Source organism: Mastigoproctus giganteus, chromosome 4 (genome assembly GCF_048544385.1).
Source record: "Mastigoproctus giganteus isolate SK-2022 chromosome 4, ASM4854438v1, whole genome shotgun sequence".
NCBI lineage: Eukaryota > Metazoa > Arthropoda > Arachnida > Uropygi > Thelyphonidae > Mastigoproctus > Mastigoproctus giganteus.
Window position 1 is genome coordinate 107,910,917 of NC_143578.1, and position 21,712 is coordinate 107,932,628.

General features: G+C 37.0%; 1 protein-coding gene across 3 annotated transcripts in view; it reads left to right on the forward strand.

Annotated features, from left to right (window-relative positions):
• Window positions 1-21,712, forward strand: part of LOC150086979 (myocyte-specific enhancer factor 2C-like) — a 306,192-nt gene that overhangs the window by 140,821 nt on the left and 143,659 nt on the right. For 2 of the 3 annotated variants that reach the window (XM_090371724.1, XM_090371722.1), the window contains exon 2: window positions 17,619-17,790. In XM_090371724.1, coding sequence (XP_090227850.1) covers window positions 17,737-17,790 — 54 coding nt within the window. In that variant the 5' untranslated portion in view covers window positions 17,619-17,736. The remainder of the gene's footprint in view (window positions 1-17,618; window positions 17,791-21,712) is intronic. The other variant, XM_090371725.1, reaches the window with a different exon arrangement.

Below are 21,712 nucleotides of genomic sequence, written 5' to 3' on the forward strand. Positions count from 1 at the left end.
TGAAAAAAATTCTACCCCTTGAGCCTTGCACAATCTTTCCAGGGCCGAATTGATCGACAAGGCTCTCATCATATACTCCCTCCTATCGTGTCTGGGCAGAATTGCAGACACTTTCAAATTCAACCCTACTTCATGGCTTTTTTTCAACGGTGACCTGTACTTGTTAAGTAATTCTGCTGGTCTCCTACTCTTAATATCATTAGTGCCATGTACAACTATATCACCTTTTGTGCCCTTAAAAGATGATATCCGCTCTTCAACGTCATCAACCTTTGCCCCTGGTAGACATACCCTGGTCCTGTTCCACCTATCCTTTTTACAAAGCATGTTCCCCGTTTCCCTGACAATTGAGTTACCAACAACTACTAGTTCCTGTGAGACCAGCGCATTCTGCCTTGGGGGCTGCTTCTGTGTTGCAAGATGACCAAGTGCAAGCTCTGGCGTTGATGTGGGCAGCTGAGAGCTTGATGGGCCCTCAATTTATTTCCTTCGAGGGCATCCACCCTGTCCTTCAAGGTCTCATATAGGCCCATAACAACGCTGAGTTTTCGCCTAATTTCCTTGCTCTCCTTGCATCGTGCACACAAAGACATCCCCCATGGCAGTATCATGTCCCGTACCCGATTGTCTGCAAACATCAAGCAAACAGTGCATCTTAAAAGGCTGTGATTCAGAGGGCAACTGCCCCCCTCAGTTCTCCCCTGAGCCACAGCACTCCCATTAGCTTGAGCCTTTTGCTTTGCTGCTCTGGTCTGAGTCATGATTTCGATTTAATGTCAATAAAATTACAATTTCAGAACAAAATTAAAACCTTAAACTTGTATCCTAACACAGTTATAATGCTATATTTATTTTTCAGTATCAAGTGTTATCTACAAGTTCCCTTTATATAACTTCTGTATCAAGTTATGTATTAATTATTTGTTACATTTGTACTCTAAGTCGTTATATATTTATAGATAGTTAAAAGTACAATTTAATTGATAGTGAAGTTTAACAAGATTAATAGATTTACTGATTAATTGACAATATTATATTATGTACTATACTATACAAAGCTAATGCTATCGGAATTCCGGATATGCTGTATCGTGTTACAATGGTGGTAATTACGAACAGTAGTTCTACGGACTCTTAAGTATTGATTAACTTCCAAATCTTGCTGTCTCAATTTAGAATAAACTAAGGATCCTGACTAGGTCTATAGCTACTTACAGATAATAATTTGATATAACAATTGGTTAATAAATCGGCTAAATACGGTTAAAAACCTCTCGTTGCAATTTGTAACACGTGGATTTGATACCTTTACCGATACTAAGTAATACCCACAAAATCTCTATCAAGTTAAACTTTAAACTAAGTATCCTAACTAGGAATATAAAACTACTCTAGAAAATAAGTAAATATGCCAATTTAAGCTTATAAAACAGAAAATAAATCAGAAAAAACTTCTCTTCTCCAGTTGAGTGGTGGCAGCCTATTTTATCAGTGATAGCACATGTAGAAAGCCCTTCCTGGGACAGAGCAATAGCTACACTTTTTTTTCTTAGTGTCAACTGAACATATGGAGCCATGCTTACACCTCCGTAAAACAGGATACTAATGAGCGTGTATACCCTTCCAATGCTTTATTTATAGAAATGGCTGATGCAATACCTTGTAATTGCAGTCTGATGCAATAGAAGCATTATCCGATGCAATACCTTTGCTTTGCGACAAACAAAATGACTGTAATCAAACAGTATCTTATACATTTCACTACAAATGTTACTTTTTTTAAGGTGATGCAGTTTTTTGTTCCCCACCATATATAATAACAATGATTTTAAAAGATTTACAGCATGTTGTTAATTCAGATCTTTATTTTGAAGATTTTCAAATTTGAAAATCCACTTTCAATTATTATCATAGCCTGTGAGTAGCTTTAGCTGCATTTCGCTGCTGGTTCCAGATAAGCGGTAACCTGCGTTCTATGTGGGAACACCCTTAAGCATAAGGCTGTCAGTGGTGCTGGTTCCATACAAGGAAGTCTTTACTTTTTCAATTAACTGAACTATTTAAGGAAGAACTAAATATAAAATTTCTTCAAAATCGGTAAAACCATTTTTGAAGAAAACCTAATTTTCAAATTAATCTTCAAGTTTATTGACCATCAGGTAGAAAGTCGGTTTCTGATAAAAATCACTTAAAAATATTAGTAAAAAATAGCAATGGTTTTTAAAACAGTGATTTTGAGGCCCCCTCTGATTGGGGGCCCCTAGGCAGATGTCTTTTTTGCCTATTGGATAACACATCCCTGTTCGGTTGGCAATGATAGGAGAAAAGGAACTATGTATTTAAAGAATTCCTATGTTCCCATAATGCATTTCGAGACGTGGGAACTTTACGTGCATTAGGTTCTAGACTGGTGAAAGGTTGGTTGGAAGTTTCCTGTTTAGAACGTTAAATTTAGTTTTATGGCGACACCATTCTGTGACAAGTACCTCGTGTTGGAAGATTTTGTAACTAGATCCTAATTTAATAATTGCGATGGCTGAATCGATTAGGGGATTGTGGTTGTGAGAGTGCACATATTGTGTAATTTCGGTGGCGGCTTGATTAGTTCTGAATATTATGGTGGTAATAAGCACGTGTATTGGAAGTTTTTGTGGTGCCATATTTTGCGGTAGTGCTCCCGATGTAGTATGCATTACAAACCAATGTAGGGGAGGGGGATGGGAATGCATGCAGAGAAAGTGAATGGGAGTGAGCAGAAGAGCAAATGTAATTGGCCGAAAGAATACAAAGTTAAAAATAACTTACATTACTTTATATATACTGTACCAACAAACATTTACAAACCACATAAACACTATCACTGCATTCTCCCCTGGCCTGCAAAAAAAAAAACCTTGCAGCTAGGCCTGCACCACAACTGAAGAATAACAGTAAGTTGCGGTGCCCAGAGAGTGCAGTGCAGAAAGAAAGAGTCGAATAAATGAGATGAGAGCTAGAAGAATGAATAAAAGTGCAAGCGTGAGAGAAAAGAACACAAACCACAAATGCTAAGTTAAGTACACACTAACCCTGGTTTTAATTAGTATTTAAATTTACGCTACCCATCATTGCATCCCCTCCTGGTGTGTGAGAAAAAGATGAATGAGTTGAGTGAAATAAAAAAAAAAAAAAAAATTATAAAATAAGAAAAAAGTATAAAAAAATAAAAATAAATAAATAAAAAAATAAGAAAAAAAAAATAAAAATTATAAAATAAGAAAAAAGTATAAAAAATAAAAAAAATAAAAAAAATAATAATAAATAAATAAATAAAAAAAAAAAAAAAAAAAAAGAATGCAAGTAGAGTGAGAATGCACATTACGAATGAAGTAAATGTGTGCGTCTCCCCCCCCTTCACCTGGTAGGTTCCCCACTGCCAGCTAACATATCCCACCCCCAGAGCGGGATGGGCAGCTGGACCTTCATACCGGATTCGACACTCCTTGGACAAGACACCGACGAAGACATTCTGCGGCTTTGCTGCCAACACGCCATGGGGGATCCGAACTGGGTACTCTAACCTGGTTCCCTTTAAAACCCCATCCCCAGGCAGGGAATGGAGGAGACGGATCTCTGTCTCCTCTCCTCCCTGCCTACCCCCCATATTTTGCCTGGTGGGGCTCGTCTCCACTGACCTCTTTGGGGATGCCTACTCTATCCGTCCCTATTCTTCCATCTGTTTCCTCCCCAGTCTTCAATCTCCCCCCCCTCTCTCTCACTAAATCGACCGAGTACACCCCTTAACAATGCCGCCATATTATAACCAACGTCTAAATTCTACCGGTTTTGTGCAAATCTCTAAGATATCTAACACTATCAGCTTTTATCTAGCGTTACATGTCTAAATTTAATAACATCAAAATTTTGCCCGACCTATTTGGCCTTTAACACATCTCTTTAGTGTTCAGCCCTAACCAGCGATTTCCTAACAGCAATCCCATTAAGCATTAATGTCAAATGCATAAACTTTTATTTTATTTTATTTTATTTATTTTATTTTTTAATTAATTTATTTTTTTTAAATAGGCCCTAGCCACTGAAATCCCAGGAAACTAGGTGGCAGGACCTACCAGAGCAAATTGTTGTGATACTGGATACACCCGGCTAGCCTCCACGTGGCAGGGTATGGGCAACGTCTGGCCCCACTAGGGGCCTGGCGGCCAATAAGCCGGATAAACAATGGGCACAACATATCACACTGCACAGACACAACCCACACACTTTCAAGTCTCTGGCTTGACAGTGTACTGTCTTCGATACAGCGAAACACACGCGGAGATGGGAGAAATCCCAGGTGCCGTCTGACACGAACATACCTTATACCTTATGCATTACAATCGGATTGACATTTAATTAAATATATAACATTTTTACGAAAGTCGCTCATTGTGACTATTGGCTTCACCTTGTTCTCATATTAATATTTTATGAACGACAACCAGGGATGAGGTAGTGCACTCTTCTTCGTTGAGCAAACTTTAGTTACAGGTTTTTAACAATTCCGTCTTCATTTATTTAAATTTATTTTAAACTTCATTTCCACTTCAATACCATGTAACTAAGCAGATCAATTGAGGTGAGTACTCTCAATTAAGCTCTTATTGCTATTATTATTATTAAGTCGATTACATAACGGTACATTAATAAGCTCCATAAATCAGCTAAGTGCCAAATTTGCGGTACTAACTATAAATTCCCAGAATGTTCTTAGAATCATTTTCGACCCCAAATTTAACTTTGTCTCATGCTGAATCTCTCATATCGAAAATTTCCTAAATCTGTTTGGACGTAACAAATAGGAACTGCTCCACTACCACCATGTTTTTTTGCTAAATTTGCCCACCTGTGCATTCCTTATGCTTCTTCCCTTTGGACAGGAGTTGCTAAATCTCTGTTTTAAAAACTTTGGACGTTGGTTTTTAAACTGTATTTTCCTTAAAATTGGGTTTGAGAAGGTTCTTTCAAAATTGCAGTTGATTGAATGGTTAAAATATTTAACTCCAAAGAATTCTGCTATTAAGTGAACTTGCACAGTTCGGTAGGTTATTTAATACTCGTATCACGAATGATACATGCATTAAATGGTCATATCAACCTGCAATCCAATAATTAATCATAATTCAAGGCCATTGAGTGGCCCTCAGTTATGGTCATTGGATTGCAGGTTCACATCCAGTTTACCATTAACCATTAAAGCCTCCTTCAAGAAAAAAGCTATTTACGAATAAGTCTCGACCAGACTGTTGTCCCTCTTCTTCTACAGCGACTTGAAATTCCAAACTGAATTCCAACAAAACACGTTTTCGCAGTAGCACAATTGTTAGAATCACCAGCTCCTCTGCACTAGATGGAAAAGACCTGAATTCGAATCCCGTCGACTGACTTGAGGAATTTTTCCGTCGTAAAAATTCCTCACTTAGATGTAGGCCTTATTGTGCCATATATATTATGTCTGTAAACTGCATGGTTTGTGGTTGATTTGCCCATTTGCTGAACAAAAAACCGGAGTTTCGGTAATAAAAACCATTCTATCCTTGCTTGAGACTGCTGAGCCACGTTGTGAAAAAGACCCATAAAAATTACACACGTCATTGATGGGATTCGAACTCCATCTTTTCCAGCCGGTGTGGGGATAATGGTGACAGTGACATCTGGGATACCGAATTAGCAATCTAGAATATATATATATGCCTCTTGCTCTGTGCTATATTAATTGATATATTGTATTTTTTTTTTACTTTTAATATGAGATAATCTGTAGATGCAATAATATTGTGAAATTGTTATCTGTAACTGTCTTTTAAATCATGTTGTTTTATTCTTTAAATAGTTGATCCTCCAAACAGTAATATGCTTTTCTATAACTACAAAACGTTTGTAAGCCCTTCTTTTCTCTGTGTGTACGCCATACATCGATTCCCACTTTCCCTTGTTTAAGTGGTGACAATGGCTGATCTTTATTCATGGGTATACTTGGTATGAGTTGTAATGTGTGGCAAGCCTGTAATAAATTTTTGCATGTAACATAAGTAGATATACATATAACAGTTTTTTTCATTAAAACAGAGTATAAAATGTATCATTTCTTGTGTATAGGCAGTCCCAGACCAGATTATGGCAACCCTGCTGTATGTGAAGATACTGTATATCCAGCAAAGCTGATCAGTGTAGTGCTGAATAGTTTGTCCAGTGGGTGGGTTGTGTTGTTTATGTTGAGTGATCAACCTCTTAGCTTAGTGGGTAGCAGAGTATACCACCCATTCCGTACTTGACACATGGAGGTGGTCCGGACTGTACAAGTGTTTGCTGAGTGGATTGATTTTGAACTATAAATAAATAAAACATGACATATGTATAAGTGTAGTGTGAAAGCATCAATAATACATATCCAAATCTGAATGAACAGAATATTAAAACAGCATCGTTTTAAGTTATATCTCATATTGTGAATACCTTCATAACGAGTTGCCATGATATTGCACTACTTCGAATAAGTAACGCTTCACCTGAGGAGAAGACTAATGTTACTTATTCTCAGGTGGATAAGACCACCCAGACGGCACCGTTTCAGAGCAATTTTGTATTTGTGTGGGATAATAACTCGACTATCCAGTTGTCCCTATTAGACTTAGAAAAGAAAAAAGGTAGAGGGAAAGTAATAGTAGGAGTGGAAGAGGAAAAGAAACGGTGTACAAGAATGAAAGGGACAGTAACTCCTTGAACTCACACCACTCAAAAACTCCTCAAATAGGCAACGCTTCCCCAGTGGAGAAGGCTGTTGTTACCTGTTCTTGGAAACTCTGGACATCATCAGGCTCCCCCTGGTGCCGTTTCAGGGCTATTTTGTATTTGTGTGGGATAATAACTATCCAGTTGTCCCTATTAGACTTAGAAAAGCAAAAAGGTAGAGAGAAAGTAATAGTAGGAGTGGAAGAGGAAAAGAAACGGTGTAGAAGAATGAAAGGGATAGTAACCCCTTCAACTCACACCACTCAAAAACTCCTCGAATAGACAACGCTTCCCCAGTTGAGAAGGCTGTTGTTACCTATTCTTGGAAACTCCGGACATCATCAGGCTCCCCTGGTGCCGTTTCAGGGCTATTTGGCTCTTCTTCTTCTTCGGTGGATGGGTAGGTACCCAAGTGATGCAATGATGGCAAAACAGTTATGAAGTATAACTCCACAATATGAGAGATGCCTGATGGTGTATGATGTATTTAAACTATAAGGCGTTTAGGGCATAAGCCTCAAGCTATGGGAAAGTCTAGACTATGTATAAGTGTAGTGCAAAAGCACCAATAATACATAGCCAAATCTGAATGAACAGAATATTAGCAAATCGGCATCGTTTTAAGTTATATCTAATATTGTGAATACCTTTACAACGAGTTGCCATGATATTGCGCTACTTTGAATAAGTAACGCTTCACCTGAGGAGAAGACTAATGTTTTATTATATAATATAATAAAACATGACAATATAAATGTACATTTTACAGGCAATCACAAGCTTCACCAGATTCTGAGAAATCATCTCCCCCCCCCCATTCTTAAGTTTGTTTGTTATTTGGTTTTTAGGAGCATTAGCAACTAAGGCCATATTGCTCCAGGATATGCGGTGGTCATTGCCTGACCTTTCCGCATCCTCTGTATTTGGTGGTGACGGGCTCGAACCCCGGTCTAATCAAGAAGCGTGGGCTACGCACTGCTGCTCCTTTCCACCTGGCTACGGAGGCGCCTACCATTCTTAAGTCAGGACTCTGTCTATCAATTGGACTGCCAATGTGGTAAATACAACATCAGACATTTATTGCCAGCTGGTCTAATACGCTGGGTGGTGGGTGGGAATGTAATGTTGCATTTCACAGCATCTACGAGATCTGCAAAAGTTCCTCCAGGTCTCACACCGTCTTTCCCAGAGCAGTGTCCCTTGATTACTATACTCTGTCTTCTCCTACTCAGCCATCCTTTTTCCATATCAGCAATTTGCCTCCAATGCCACACTGTTCCAATTTGTGCAGCAGTCTTTCATGTGCAACAGTATCAAAGCCTTTCTAAGATCCAAATAAAGTAAAGTAAAAGTAAATTGCAGCCATTATCAACCCACTGCAGGAGGAAGCCTCCTCAACAATTCATGCTGAGGGAAACGGACCATAATCTGCCACGCTGGTCCAGTGCGGGTTGGCAGATCGACCGTATTTAGCAGTCAGAGGCTTGAACCCCGGGCTACTCAAAGAGCGTGTGCAACTGCACTCCTGCTCTTGACCACTCGGCTATGGATGATATCAAAGTTATTCACTGCATCCAGTTCCTTTGTGACCACATCATAGTATCCAATCAAACTGGTCATACGAGACTTTCCTTAAACAAAACCATTCTGTGTCCGAGCTATAACTGAAGTCTTGTCTAGATGATCCTGCAGTGCTTCTTTAACCAGTGCCTCCATTAATTGCCCTCGAACAAAAGTTAAACTAACAGGTCTATAATTACTTGTGTCGCCCTTTGATCCTCCTTTGTGAATTGGGGTCACATTTGCATATCTCCAGTGGAATTCCCCTCCCTGAATAACTCTTCATGTGTGAATGTAGATGCAAAATACTCAATTAGTTTGTTAGTCACCGGAGCAGGATCATCAACAGTCGAACCATCAATATCCAGTGGACCAATCTGATTCATGCCTTTCCTTCGAGTTTATGTAGGTAAAGAACTCTTTGCTCATTTTCTTTGCTTCCTTTGCCAAAAATTTCTCATAATCTGCCTTTGCCTGCAAATCTCCTTTGTGACTTGGTTGCAGACTATCTTATATCTATCAAAGGCTTTCATGTGGAGGAGAAATTGTTGAAGTTAAACATAAGAAAGGCACAAAAGGAGGCAGCAAAGGAACTAATCAAATCCTTAGCCATAATTATGAGAGCATCCATGGACTAGAGCTGTGCAAAGGTATCCCCAATTCACAAAAGGGAACCGAAGGGTGACATGAGTAATTACAGACCAGTTAGTTTAACTTCTGTTCTGGGAAAAAATAATGGAGTCACTGGTTAAAGACACATTGCAGGATCATCTAGACAAGATTGCAGCAATAATTCAGAGTATGAGTTTGTTAAAGGGAAGTCTTGTCTGACAAATTTGATTTGATATTATGAAGTGGTTACAAAGGAACTGGATGCAAAAAATAATTTTGATACCACATCCTTAGATTTCAGGAAAGCTTTTGACACTTGTGCATGGAAGGCTACTGTACAAATTGAAGCAGAACGGTATTAAGGTTAAGTTGCTACAATGGATAAAAGGATGGTTGAGTGGGAGAAGATAGAGGGTGGTAATCAATGGGCACTGCTCTTCATGGAGTAATGTTATTAGTGGAGTCCCACAGGGTTTGGAGTTGAGTCCACTGTTGTTTTATATTTATCAGTGTTATTGATAAAGGCATATCAAGCTTAGTATCTAAGTTTGCAGATGATACAAAGGCTGGCAGGGTTGTTAATGACAGTAATGGTAGTGTGCTACTGCAACATGATCTGGAAAATTTGGGAAGATGGGTTGGGAAGTGGAAACTGAAGTTTAACGTTGACAAATGCAAAGTACTGCGTATGGGTAGACGTAACCCCAGAGAAACGTACCAACTATGTGGTACTACACTTAAGGTGGTAGAACAAGGAAAAAGACTTGGGAGTATTTGTGCAGTCAGATATGTAGTTTTCTGAACAATGCAGACAGGCTGCCAGGGCAGGTCATGGGGTTTTGTCAATGATATACAAGAATTTTGCTAGTAGGGAAAAGGTGATTGTCCCTCTGTATAAGCCGATGGTCAGGCCACGCCTTACTGTGTACAGGTCTAGAGGCCACATTTTAGGAAGGATGTAGATTTGCTTGAGCATATACAGAGAAGGGCAACAAGATTGGCGAGGGGAATGAAGGGATCCTCTTACCAAGATAGGCTTAAGTTCTGCAAATTGCAGCGGCTGGAGACTAGGCACTTGCGCAATGATCTTATTGAGATGTATAAGGCCTTGAATGGGTTTAGCACGCTGAATTCTGATGGGATTTTTCCATTTGTTCAGATTACAAACCTAAGGGGACATAAATTCAAATTGCTGAAAGACAGCTGTAGAATAGATGTATGGAAATTTGCCTTTAGCCAGCGGGTGGTTAATTGCTGGAACAAACTTCCATCTGTCGTTGTGGAAGTTGATAGGTTAAATAAATTAAAGTGGAACTGGACAAACATTTAGAAGGAATGGTTTTGTGAAATTTTTTTTTTTTTTTTTTTGGCCGATGCTACATAAGCTCATATGCTTGATTTCTTGCATCAAATGTCACGATTACTATTTCTATTACTATTACTATGTCATCCGGGACGACCAAATGATTAGAGAAGTTCACAAGATAGACAGAATACAAGAAACAGCACCGTATATCAGCAGTCACGGGCTTGAACCCCGGTCACTCAAGGCACGTGTACTTATGCACCCGCGCGCCTGACCACTAGGTTACGGCATTAGTTCATTTGACATCCATTTAGGCCTAAACCTTGAACAGTATTTCTTAGTTGGTATGTAAAGCCTAGTAGCTTCTAAGATTAATTCTTTGAATGCTTCCCATTTTAAATTTGCTGTTGTTAACATCATCAGTTGATTTCACTGTATAGAATTTAAATACTGTCTGAGAACTCCGTAGTTGCCTTTACGAAAGCAAAAACCCTTCCCTCTACCCCTCATGGTAGTTACCTCTTTGAGTAAATCCCACTTGAGCCCACTGCGATCACTGCCGCCTAGTGTTCCTTTATCTGCAGATTGTTAATGTATGAAGAATCACTACTGATAATCAGATCAAGAGTATTACTCCCGCTAATTGCTTCAGATCATGCTGATGTAGGAAAAAATCATCCAATAAATCCACAAAAACCTTGCTAGTGTGTGAGTGACGAACCCACAAATTCCAGTGAGTATCTGGGAAATTAAAATCCCCCATCATAAGACACGCTGATTTACTGGCCCGCTGTATTTCCCTGTAAAGTTTTTTATTATACTCATCAGAGTCATTAGGCATATAACACACTCCTACTCTCAATTTTGATCTCCCAGTGCTTATGTCACACCAAACTGACTCGACACTGCACTGTCCATTGATGTCGATTGGCTGCACGTCCTTGTATTTTATGTTTCTTAACTAATAGCATAACCCCTCCTCCCTTCCTATCCTGTCTATCCTGCCTGTACACATCTAACATCATGTTAGAGTTTGATAAGCTTCTGACATGCACTCAGGGTCGGCCCGAGGTTAATTGGCACCTCGAGCGAGGATGTATTCCTGCATCCCATTCCAGATAGAAAAAAATTTAAGGTATTTTTATTGAGTTAATATTTTTATTTTTGCTGGAGAAAAGTTGAAAAGACAAGTATAAACACAAAAATAGACAACTAACTAGAATATTTATAATGTTTTAAATTTCATATTAAAATATTAACAATAAACAAATTTTACAAAAGAGCCAATTTTTATAAGGAAATTTATCAAAATACTAGCAGCGGGTTGCAGTTATGCTTGCCTTTAATTTTTATAATAATAATAATTTCTAGGATTAATTTTCATCCGCTCATTTGAAAGAAATGGGATGCACGTAGGATTGTAGCCAATCACCTATATTTATATCCAGTTTCGGCTAAGGTAAAGAAAGCAACACGAGAACGACGAGAAACTTTGGACAACTTTATGCAGAAAATTAGTTTTTGACACCGGACTCTAGTGATGTTCGTTCGCTCAGTAAACAGGCGGTAGGTGTTATCGGTCTGGAGCCGAAATCGAGAAGGATATATTGATTGACAGGTAGGCGTCGCAAACGACGAAATGATTGATGGTGGGTGCGACAGATGACAAGCTACTGTGTAGTCATTGGTTGGCATTATAATGTGTATTTATGAGTACAGAACGGTGCATAATAGTTTTGTAATGAATGGTAAACAGGTAATAGTAGCGATGAATCTTTTAAAGACGGAAAAAACTTGTTAGGAAAATAAAATATTGGTCGATGAGAACTAAATTAATAAAAGTTTCGTTTCATTCATTTTTATATTCTTCATTATGTTTTTTGTCTCACTAATAAAAGCAGATTTTTGGAGTCCATGAGTGTTTTTACTATATTGTTGATTTAGGTTTGGTTACAAAAAAAGGAAAAGGTTTCTCTATTTTTCGTTATATTTCGTAACCTGACCTTGAATGGTAAGTTAGAAAATAATAGAAAAGGTTTCCTTTTCTATTATTTTCTAACCTACTTTCTATTTCTATTATTTTCTAAAAATAATAGAAAAGGTTTCCTTTTCTATTATTTTCTAACCTACTTTCTATTTCTATTATTTTCTAAAAATAATAGAAAAGGTTTCCTTTTCTATTATTTTCTAACCTACCATTTAAAGAAAAGGTTTCCTTTTCTATTATTAAGTTTCTATTTCGTGACCTAGGTTAGGAAATAACAGGAAAAGAAAGAAAAATTCTTTTTATATATATAGTGAATAGTAGTAAAATAATAAGAGGAGTTTACCTGAATATAGTACGTAGAACACTTCCGTATGATACCCTCCAGAAATTAAAACGGAAAAAACGAAAAAATCGACAACTTACTGGTACATTAAAGTAAAATATAAATAATTAAATAATCAATTTAACACAATTCAAAATCAATTTAAAACAATTAAAAATCAAATTAACGCAATTAAAAGAATCTAACCAAAATATTCAAAACGATTTTCCTTCCTGAAGCTGACAACGCTATTCGACCATATGTCGTGATCACAGGAATGAAAATCATTGTTGAGGTAAACTACTCTTATCATTTTACTAATATTATTATCAACATAGAACATATTGAGTATTACAGCTCTGATTCATACTATATAGTGAATAGCTATTTAGGTGTTGATTGACGTTATGATGCATGTGTATCCGCATGAATGTCTTAAAAAATAAGATACCTTAATATTTTGTGAATAAACAATTTCTGTGGTAGTCCACCCATGATTCTAAAGATAAAAGGTTAGGTTACCTCCTCCATTTCAGGAGGGGTTCAAGCTCCCATGGGATTCAAGTGAAAGTAACCTTACCCTTTTCACCATTATGGAAAGCAGCGATTAGGGCAAGTTACCATTAGTGCTTCTGAGTTACAGGATACTAAACTGATGTTATTGTGTGTTGTGTTCGCGCACCAATCAGCACATTGTTTGCACGTCTACCTGTCAATCAATATATCGTTCTCGACTCTACTCCAAGATCGATAACACCTACCGCCTGTTTACCGAGCGAGCAGTGCTAGAGTACCGTATTGGGAAACTAATTTTCCACGTAAGTTATCCAATCTTTCTCATCGTTCTCATGTTGGCTTTCTTTACCTTCGCCCAAATTTCAAATCTATCCCATTTGGAAGTGGAAGGATTTGGAGACAGACTGACACTTGACAATACTTAATAGTAGATGCTTACAGAATAAATATAGATTTTACATTACAGTACAAGTTAGATCAAAGCTATTTAAAAATACAAAACTAAAATTTAAGAAGAATTTTGTTTTTATTAACACCATATTTTTATCAATTGCCAAACAAAATTAATTTCCTTGATTTTATATATGAGAAAATTTATTGATGACATCGATAAAATCCAAATTTGCAGCCACATCATTTTCAATTGATAGTATTGCTAATGAATTTAATCTTGCCCAAGACAGATGTTTTAATTAGCTTTAATTTGCTAAAACTCCTTTTCCCACTTGCTACAGTTAGTTGAATTGTTAGTATGACTCTCAGTGCTACCCATAAATTTGGCAACGTATCTTGTAATTTATTGTTATTTATAAATTTCAAAATACTTAAGTCTTTATCCAGTCCTTCACACCTATCCTCAAATATTTTGTTTTCCCCCTTCCACGAAGCATATGCGGCCTCTTAAACCTTCTACACCCCCAATGTCCATGTGCCCCCAAACCGTCAGTGCCCTGGGGTGATCTCCCGGCTGGCCCGTAGCTCAGGGCAGCCCTGCCTCCACTTTCCTACAGAATTCCTCATGTGTGAATGTAGATGCAAAATACTCAGTTTGTCAGCACATGGAGCAGAATTATCAACAATTAAAACCATCGATATCAATTGGACCAATTTGATTCATCCCCCTCCTTGTAGAGGTTACATAAGTAAAGAAGTCTTTACTGTTTTTCTTTTCAATCTTTTCCCAAGATTTCTCATAATCTGCATTTGCTTGCCCAACCTGCTTTGTGACTTGATTACAGACTATCTTATATCTACCGTAGGTATCTGTCTCCTGATAATTTATGTGCATTCCATGCATTTTTCTTCTTTGCTGCAAGTCTCGTTAGTTCCTCTGACATCCATTTAGGCCTAAACCTTGAACAGTATTTCTTAGTTGGTATGAAAAGCTTAGTAGCTTCCAAGATTAATTTGTAGAATGCATCCCATTTAGGATTTGCTGTCTGTCGGTATCATGATTAGTTAGTTCCACTGTATAGAATTTAAAAACTGTCTGAGACCACTTAGCCACCTTTATGAAAGCAAAAACCCTTCCATTTACCCCTGATGATAGTTACATCTTTGAGTAAGTCCCACATCAGTACATTGTGATCAGTGCCACCTAGTGGTTCCTTTATCTCTCATACTGTGGACTTATACTTTATAACTTGGTTGTCATTATTGCAACAACAGGGTATCTGCCCACTCACCAATGATTAAGTCCACAAGCATCAAAATGGTGCTGTGGGTGGTGGTATCTGCCAAGAATAAGTAACATTACTCTTCTCCACTGGTGAAGCGTTATTCAAAGCAGTGCGATACCTTGGCAACACATTTGAAGGTTGATTCACAATATGAGATACAATTAAACCGATGCCAACTATTGACTCGAACAGTTTACTACGAGTAAAACATGGTACAAAAGCACTGATCGTTCAATAGTAGATTCTTAATGCATGAATAAACATTGGATCAAGAGTATTACTCTCTTTGGTTGCCTTTTGAACATACTGCAGAAAACTATCCAATAAATCCACAAAAGTCTTGCTAGTGTGTGAATGACCAATCCACAAGTTCCCGTCTATATCTGGGAAGTTAAAATCCCGCATTATAAGACAATCTGATTTACTGACCCACTCTATTTCTCTGAACGGTTGTTCATTGTACTTATCAGGGTCATTAGGCATTTAACACACAACTAATCTTATTTTTGCTTTCCCAGTGCTTACTTGAGTCATACCAAACTGACTCAACATTGCACTGACCACCATTCCTTAGATTTTACGTTTCTTAACCCCTCCTCCCCTTCTATCCTGTCTATCCTTTCTGTATACATTGTACTCCCCAAATTCCAATTCTGCATTGCTTATATCTGTGTGACACCTTGTCTCTGATATCCCAACAATATCTGCCTTTGATGTCCTGACCAGCACCTCAGATTTATTTACTATACTCCTAGCATCGGTGTACATGCAAGTATACATGCACCTATTCTTACTCTTAGTTATCCTAACACAGTCCGTGTATTTACTTGTTCCATGATGACTCCCAGCAGTCCTTGAAATCACTGCGCCTTGCTTTATAGTATAGTATAGTCAATTAATCAATTAAATTTATTATCGTTATTAATTTTCATTGTTAATTAATCGAATTGTATTTAAACGGAAATAATTTCCCAGACTAGAGCAACAAAGCAATGTGTGCGGAAAGTATGAGTGCTGTGGCTCAGGGGAGAACCAAAAGGGGAAATTCTCCAACACATCACAGCCCAAAATAATATGTAACTTGTGAAATGTTTTCGGACTTTTCTGGAACTGGACATGATCTAGCTAAGGAGGATGTCTGTATGTGCTAGGTGCACTGTGTCAATAAATTAGGTCCCAATTCAGCATTCTGATGGATTGGAGTCTAATTTTGATTCAGATTCAGATTCAGCATCTATGAGAGTTTGAAATGCCCTTGAAGGAATTAAAATGTGGAACGCATTAAGCTCTCAGCTGCCCAACTCAATTCCGGAGTTCACTTTTGTGCATCAGGCAACACATTGACAATCTTAAGGGCAGAATGCGCTGGTCCCACAGGAGCTAGTTATTGTCAAGGAGACAGGAAATATATTGTGCAAAATGCATAGGTGGAATAGGAACAGAGACAGTATTTCTTTTAAATAAAATACGCTTTGGCTGATCCTGTATAAACTTGCTTCCTTCATTTGCCACTACTAATTCTAAATACATATTTATTATTTTACTAATTCTAAATATGTATTTGAAATACATATTTTTATTGATTTATTATTGATTTTAAAGCCAATAAAATTTGAAGATCGCTACTTCTAGTACTACTATTTTGTAATGCACTAGTAGTTCCAGTTATATTAAATATATTTAAAAATGCAGCACCTTTTATTTGAACAAATAATGATCCATTCATTATAATTTCTGGGAATATTCATTATGTCAAAATTTTAATTAAATATATTTACTGTGTTCCTTCCATTAATGTATAAAAAAGTATATGTGCACCTGATTTTGCTCTTGGTGAACCTAATTTACCCCATGGATTTAATTTTTCTTGTCCAGGAGGACTGAGCAAGCCTGTAATTCTTTACCACTGGTATCCAGGCCATTGCATGTCTCAGTAGAAGCAGTGTAAGAATCACTGTCATCTCTGCTTGTAGTCCACTGTGAGTCTCTTAATCTATTAGTCTGTGCATCTCTCTCTCTCTCTCTCTCTCTCTCTCTCTCCCCTGGCTCCCCCCCCAAAAAAAACAAGCAATTTTCCACACTAATACTGCGTCGATGGCATCAGCAAATATTCTTGCATGCTCATGTATTGAAGTGCATCCCATCGCTGTAAAAGCACTCTTCTGTTAACTACAGATCATGCTGTGAAAAATTCTACCCCATGAGCCTTGCTCAGTCCATCCAGTGCCAAATTTATTGACAAGGTGCTCATCCCATACCTCCTCCGATCATGTTTGTATTCAATTCCAGTTAGCCGGATATTCAAATTTAAAACAAATTAATTCTAATCCATAAGTTTTACTCAACATTGCCTATTAGTGTTAAGTTTATTCTCAAATAAGCTATTCCTTATGTCATTGTTACTGTGATACAGCAGTATCACCTTTTGTTCTGTTGGAGGATAATAACTGCTCTACAACATCATTAACTTTTGCTTCTGGCAAACATACCGTGGTCCTCTTCCTATCTATTTTATCCAATCTATTTCCTTTTTAGTCTATAGAGGAACCAACAGTAGCTACTTCCTGTGGGACCAGCATTTTTTGCTGCTGTTCCCATTTAGAACCTTACAAAGAGCAAATACCACAAGACACAATAACACAAATAATTAACAAATAATATAATAACAAAATTAAATTCATATGCCACAGTTCTTTTGTTAAACCCTGTTTTAACAAGATACAAAATAAATTGGTACTAATTTTCTGATTTTTGAATTAGGTATGCTATATTGAGACCATTTTAGTTTAATAATTTCTTAAATAGTGATTCAGATTTTTCTCGTATTTCATTTAGAGAAGTGATAATTCATATTCATTAATATTTCAGGACTTCTTTTGAAAGCAACAGTGTCCGGTTGATTCAAGAAAACCATATTTTTTAGGTGATACACTTACCAGTGGAACTGGAAGGCATTTACAGATCAGTGTCATCAAGACCCTCAGCAATGGGGAGGAAAAAGATCCAAATATCACGCATTACAGATGAACGAAATCGGCAGGTATGTAGTGAAGAAATTTGACCTTTCTTTTAAAACTGTGTTGCTGTTGTGGACTTTCTTCAAAAGTATAAGGGTTGATAGATAAGTTTTCATAATAGCTAGAACTATTTTTTCCCTGTTTGTTATTTTATTATTTTTTTTTTATGTATGATACATACATTGATGTGTTCTAGTCCTTTACAGATTTTTTTTTAAAACTTTGATTATGTGGTGCTGTGATTATATGATAGCATATATACCTTAGCATATATGTGATAGATGTTAAGGATTGTGAGGTGGGGATGCTGAGCTATACACTTCCACTATTGAAGTGCATCCCATCCCTGTAAAAACTCTTCTGTTAACAACTACAGTCATGTTGTGAAAAATATCTGCATATAAGTGTGGTAAAGAAAATTATTTTCACACCTTAATTCCTAAATTTAAACAAAAGAGACTAACAGAAAAATAGTTTATCTCATTTTTCAAAGAATGTTTAATTAATGTTTTGTTAACATTTAATATAATTGAGGCTAAAATCTATTCTTTGGGTACCACTTGTCTCCATGTAGTGGGCATGATTATATAATGGAGTGATTGTACGGTTGAGTTCTGTGATTGGATGAATATTATGAATGCATTTTGTTTCTGATTGTTTTGTGTCATCGAGGAAGGGATGCTCATCCTGCTGAAATTGGAAAACCAGTTCCCGATTTTAAAACAGCGGCAAGTGGGGGATAAACACCCTAGGCATTTCAGCCTAGGAGGACAGAGGGTTGGGGGGGGAAACATGGCACCTGCCAACCACTGCCTTCTTCCTGACTTTTAGTCAAAATATGGAGAGGTACCCAAGATTTGAATTTTTGCCAAAATTGATATTTGTTTTGGGTCATTGCTGCCAGAGAAAATACAGTGCATTGATCAGTTTATTCAGATACCATATGATACTCAAATCCAGGGAAGTTGTCAAACATTCTGCATAAATGAACCACCAATGAACAGTGAACAGTCCATGCTTGGTATAAACTGATTTCTTCATTAAAAAAAAAAAAAAAAAAAGGTAACATCAGATCATCAACAGAACTATACATCAACAATACTGCATGAAAAGAAGAACATTGACTATATTACAAGGTTTATCCGTTCTGCTATACAACTAGGAAAACTTTTGCCATAATGCCATAAACATGTTTCATCATATAGAGATTAACTTGGGTAATAAATATAATATCATAAATGATAAACAACATACAATATAATTGAAGAATGAATTTAACACACACACACACACACACACACAGAGAGAGAGAGAGAGAGAGAGAGAGAGAGAGAGAGAGAGAGAGAGAGATCATTACAATTCATGATATATTATTAAACCTAAAAAAAAAGTGAAAAATTTATGGCATAATTAAAAACAAATATAATCTGTTATTGCTTTTAAATCCTAGACAGCAGTCAGCCTTATAAAATAAAAATATGAACACTTAAAATTTAAAATGTAAGCGTAATGAATAAAAATTAAAACAAAACTAATCAATTCTTGTGAGAAGTCACAGTATTTTGTTACCCCGAAGTGTTCAGAGAAATCTATATCCAAGTCATTGTGTTGGTTGTTTGTGGTCAATGTATCATAGTTTAACACAAAAAAAATTTAAAAAAATAACAAATACAAATGACTACACAAGTCCCATTTAACTTCGATCACTTTAATCAGAGATTTACTATGGGTTCTCCTAATAGGTAACTTACCACAATTTCCAGTTTCTAAATCTTTTTTTCAAAATTTCATTCAGTCAAGTTGTGAGTGAACCAATTTGTCTCCTTTAAATAAAGACACGGTACAATTTAAAATTAAATAAATATATTTTTTTCAGCTTATCTGTACCTAACAATTTGTCAGATCTGTGAATATGTAGATGAGTAACTATTTCATTTGACAAGAAAAGCAATAGCTTAAAGCATTATTTCCAAGCTCCTTTCAGACATTTGTTCCAACATCGGTTACCATTATGATTAAACAGACAAAAGAATTCTAACCAAAGCATTTATGTATTGTGTTTGAGCTGACCAACTTGGCATTGTATTAACTTTAAGAAACCAGGTTTTTAATTTGAGCAAGTGGAAATATCCCATCAGCATTGATGGGATATTTCAATGCTGATGGGATATTTCCGCTTGCTCAAATATTTCAATCAGATCGCCTCACAGATGCCTAGTCTCCAGATGCTGCAATTTGCAGAAATTAAGCCTTTCTTCGTAAGCACACCCTTTATTCATTTCACCAAACTTGTAGCCCATCTCTGTACTTGTTCTACCAACTCAACATTCTTCCTAAAATGAGTACTTAAGGTGTAGCCTTTTTATACAAAGGTATAATCACCTCCTTGTCTCTGCTAGCAAAAATCCTATATATCATTGACAAAACTCCATGACCTGCTCTGGCAGCCCATCTGCACTGCTCAGAGAACTTCATATCTGACTGCACAATTATCCCCAGGTCTTTTTCATTCTCCGCTTCCCTGAGTGTAGTACACACAGTTGATATGTTTCTCTTGGGTTACTGCTACACACATGCAGCACTTTGCATCTGTCAATATTAAACTTAGGTTGCCACTTCTCAGCCCATCTACCTTGGGCTGAGAAGTGGGCCCAGCACCACACCCAGGAAGAATTCACTAATAACATTACTCCACATAGAGCAGTGTCCATTTATTACCACTCTCTGCCGTCTCCCACTGAACCATCCTTATATCCATTGCAACAACTTGCATTTAATGTCATACTGCTCTGATCTGTACAGCAGACTTCCATGTACAACAGTATCAAAACTTTCCTGAAATCCAATTACGGTCCATTCTGGTTATTTGAGACACATTGGGACTAGTGCATTTTGGCCCGATTAAGCGGCTGCCCCAATTATCCGAAATTTCACTTAAATAGTTAAAAATACAACGTACCCCCCTTTTTTTACAATTGGTTCACTGTACAATCAAATCACGTTACGACAAACTCAACATAGTAAAGTACCGTTCGCTATACGATGTGCAGTACGCGCTGGTCATTGTGATCACATTTGTGAATTGAATTTTAATTCTATTAAACAGCGATTCTAATTAGAGAAAATAATAGGAATATTATCCACAGGCTATAAAAGCAAAGATATACTAAGCAAAAATTTACCCTTTATTACCTTACCAATTAAAAAATACATGAAAATTGGAAGAATATACGTGATAATCGGAATAATTAATATGTACTGTAATATGTACATGCAAACTTATTGACATTTCTGTTCACTGACATTTGTGGGGGTTAAAATTTAAAACAGTAAAAAGATAAGCAATCAATAACGAAGAACATGGCACACACACAAATTGCAAGTAACACAATATGCACAAGTGAGTAACGAGGTACAAAGCTTTAAAAATACGAATGAAGAGAAGATCTGAAAATTAATTTTTTTATATGATTGAAGATTTCATGGAAGTGTAAACACATTTCACCATAATAACCCACAGAATTCCAGCTGTTGGTATTATCGCAAATTCAGTAAGATCGAGTTTACTGTCTGTTTATGATAGATTTAACTAACAGAAAAACCCAATAAACAGGTGACTGCTAATTGTTTTTATTGTTTTATGGTTGTGACCTCCAGAATTTCGGCCGAACCACGTGGTACCGTCAGAGACAATCGTAGGGTAATCTCCAGTGCTGCGGTCTCCTGCCCTGATTAAACAGCATGCTGTCCCAATTAAGCGAGGTAAACCCTGGCTATTTTCTCGATTGGTTTCTGTTTTTTAAGATTTGCCCCAAATAAATGGCTGCCCCGATTAACCGGTGGCCCAAATAACCGGAATCCACTGTATATGATGTGAAAATAATTTTTTGCATTCAGTTCCTTTGTGACTACATTGTTGTATCCAATCAAATTGGTCAGACAAGA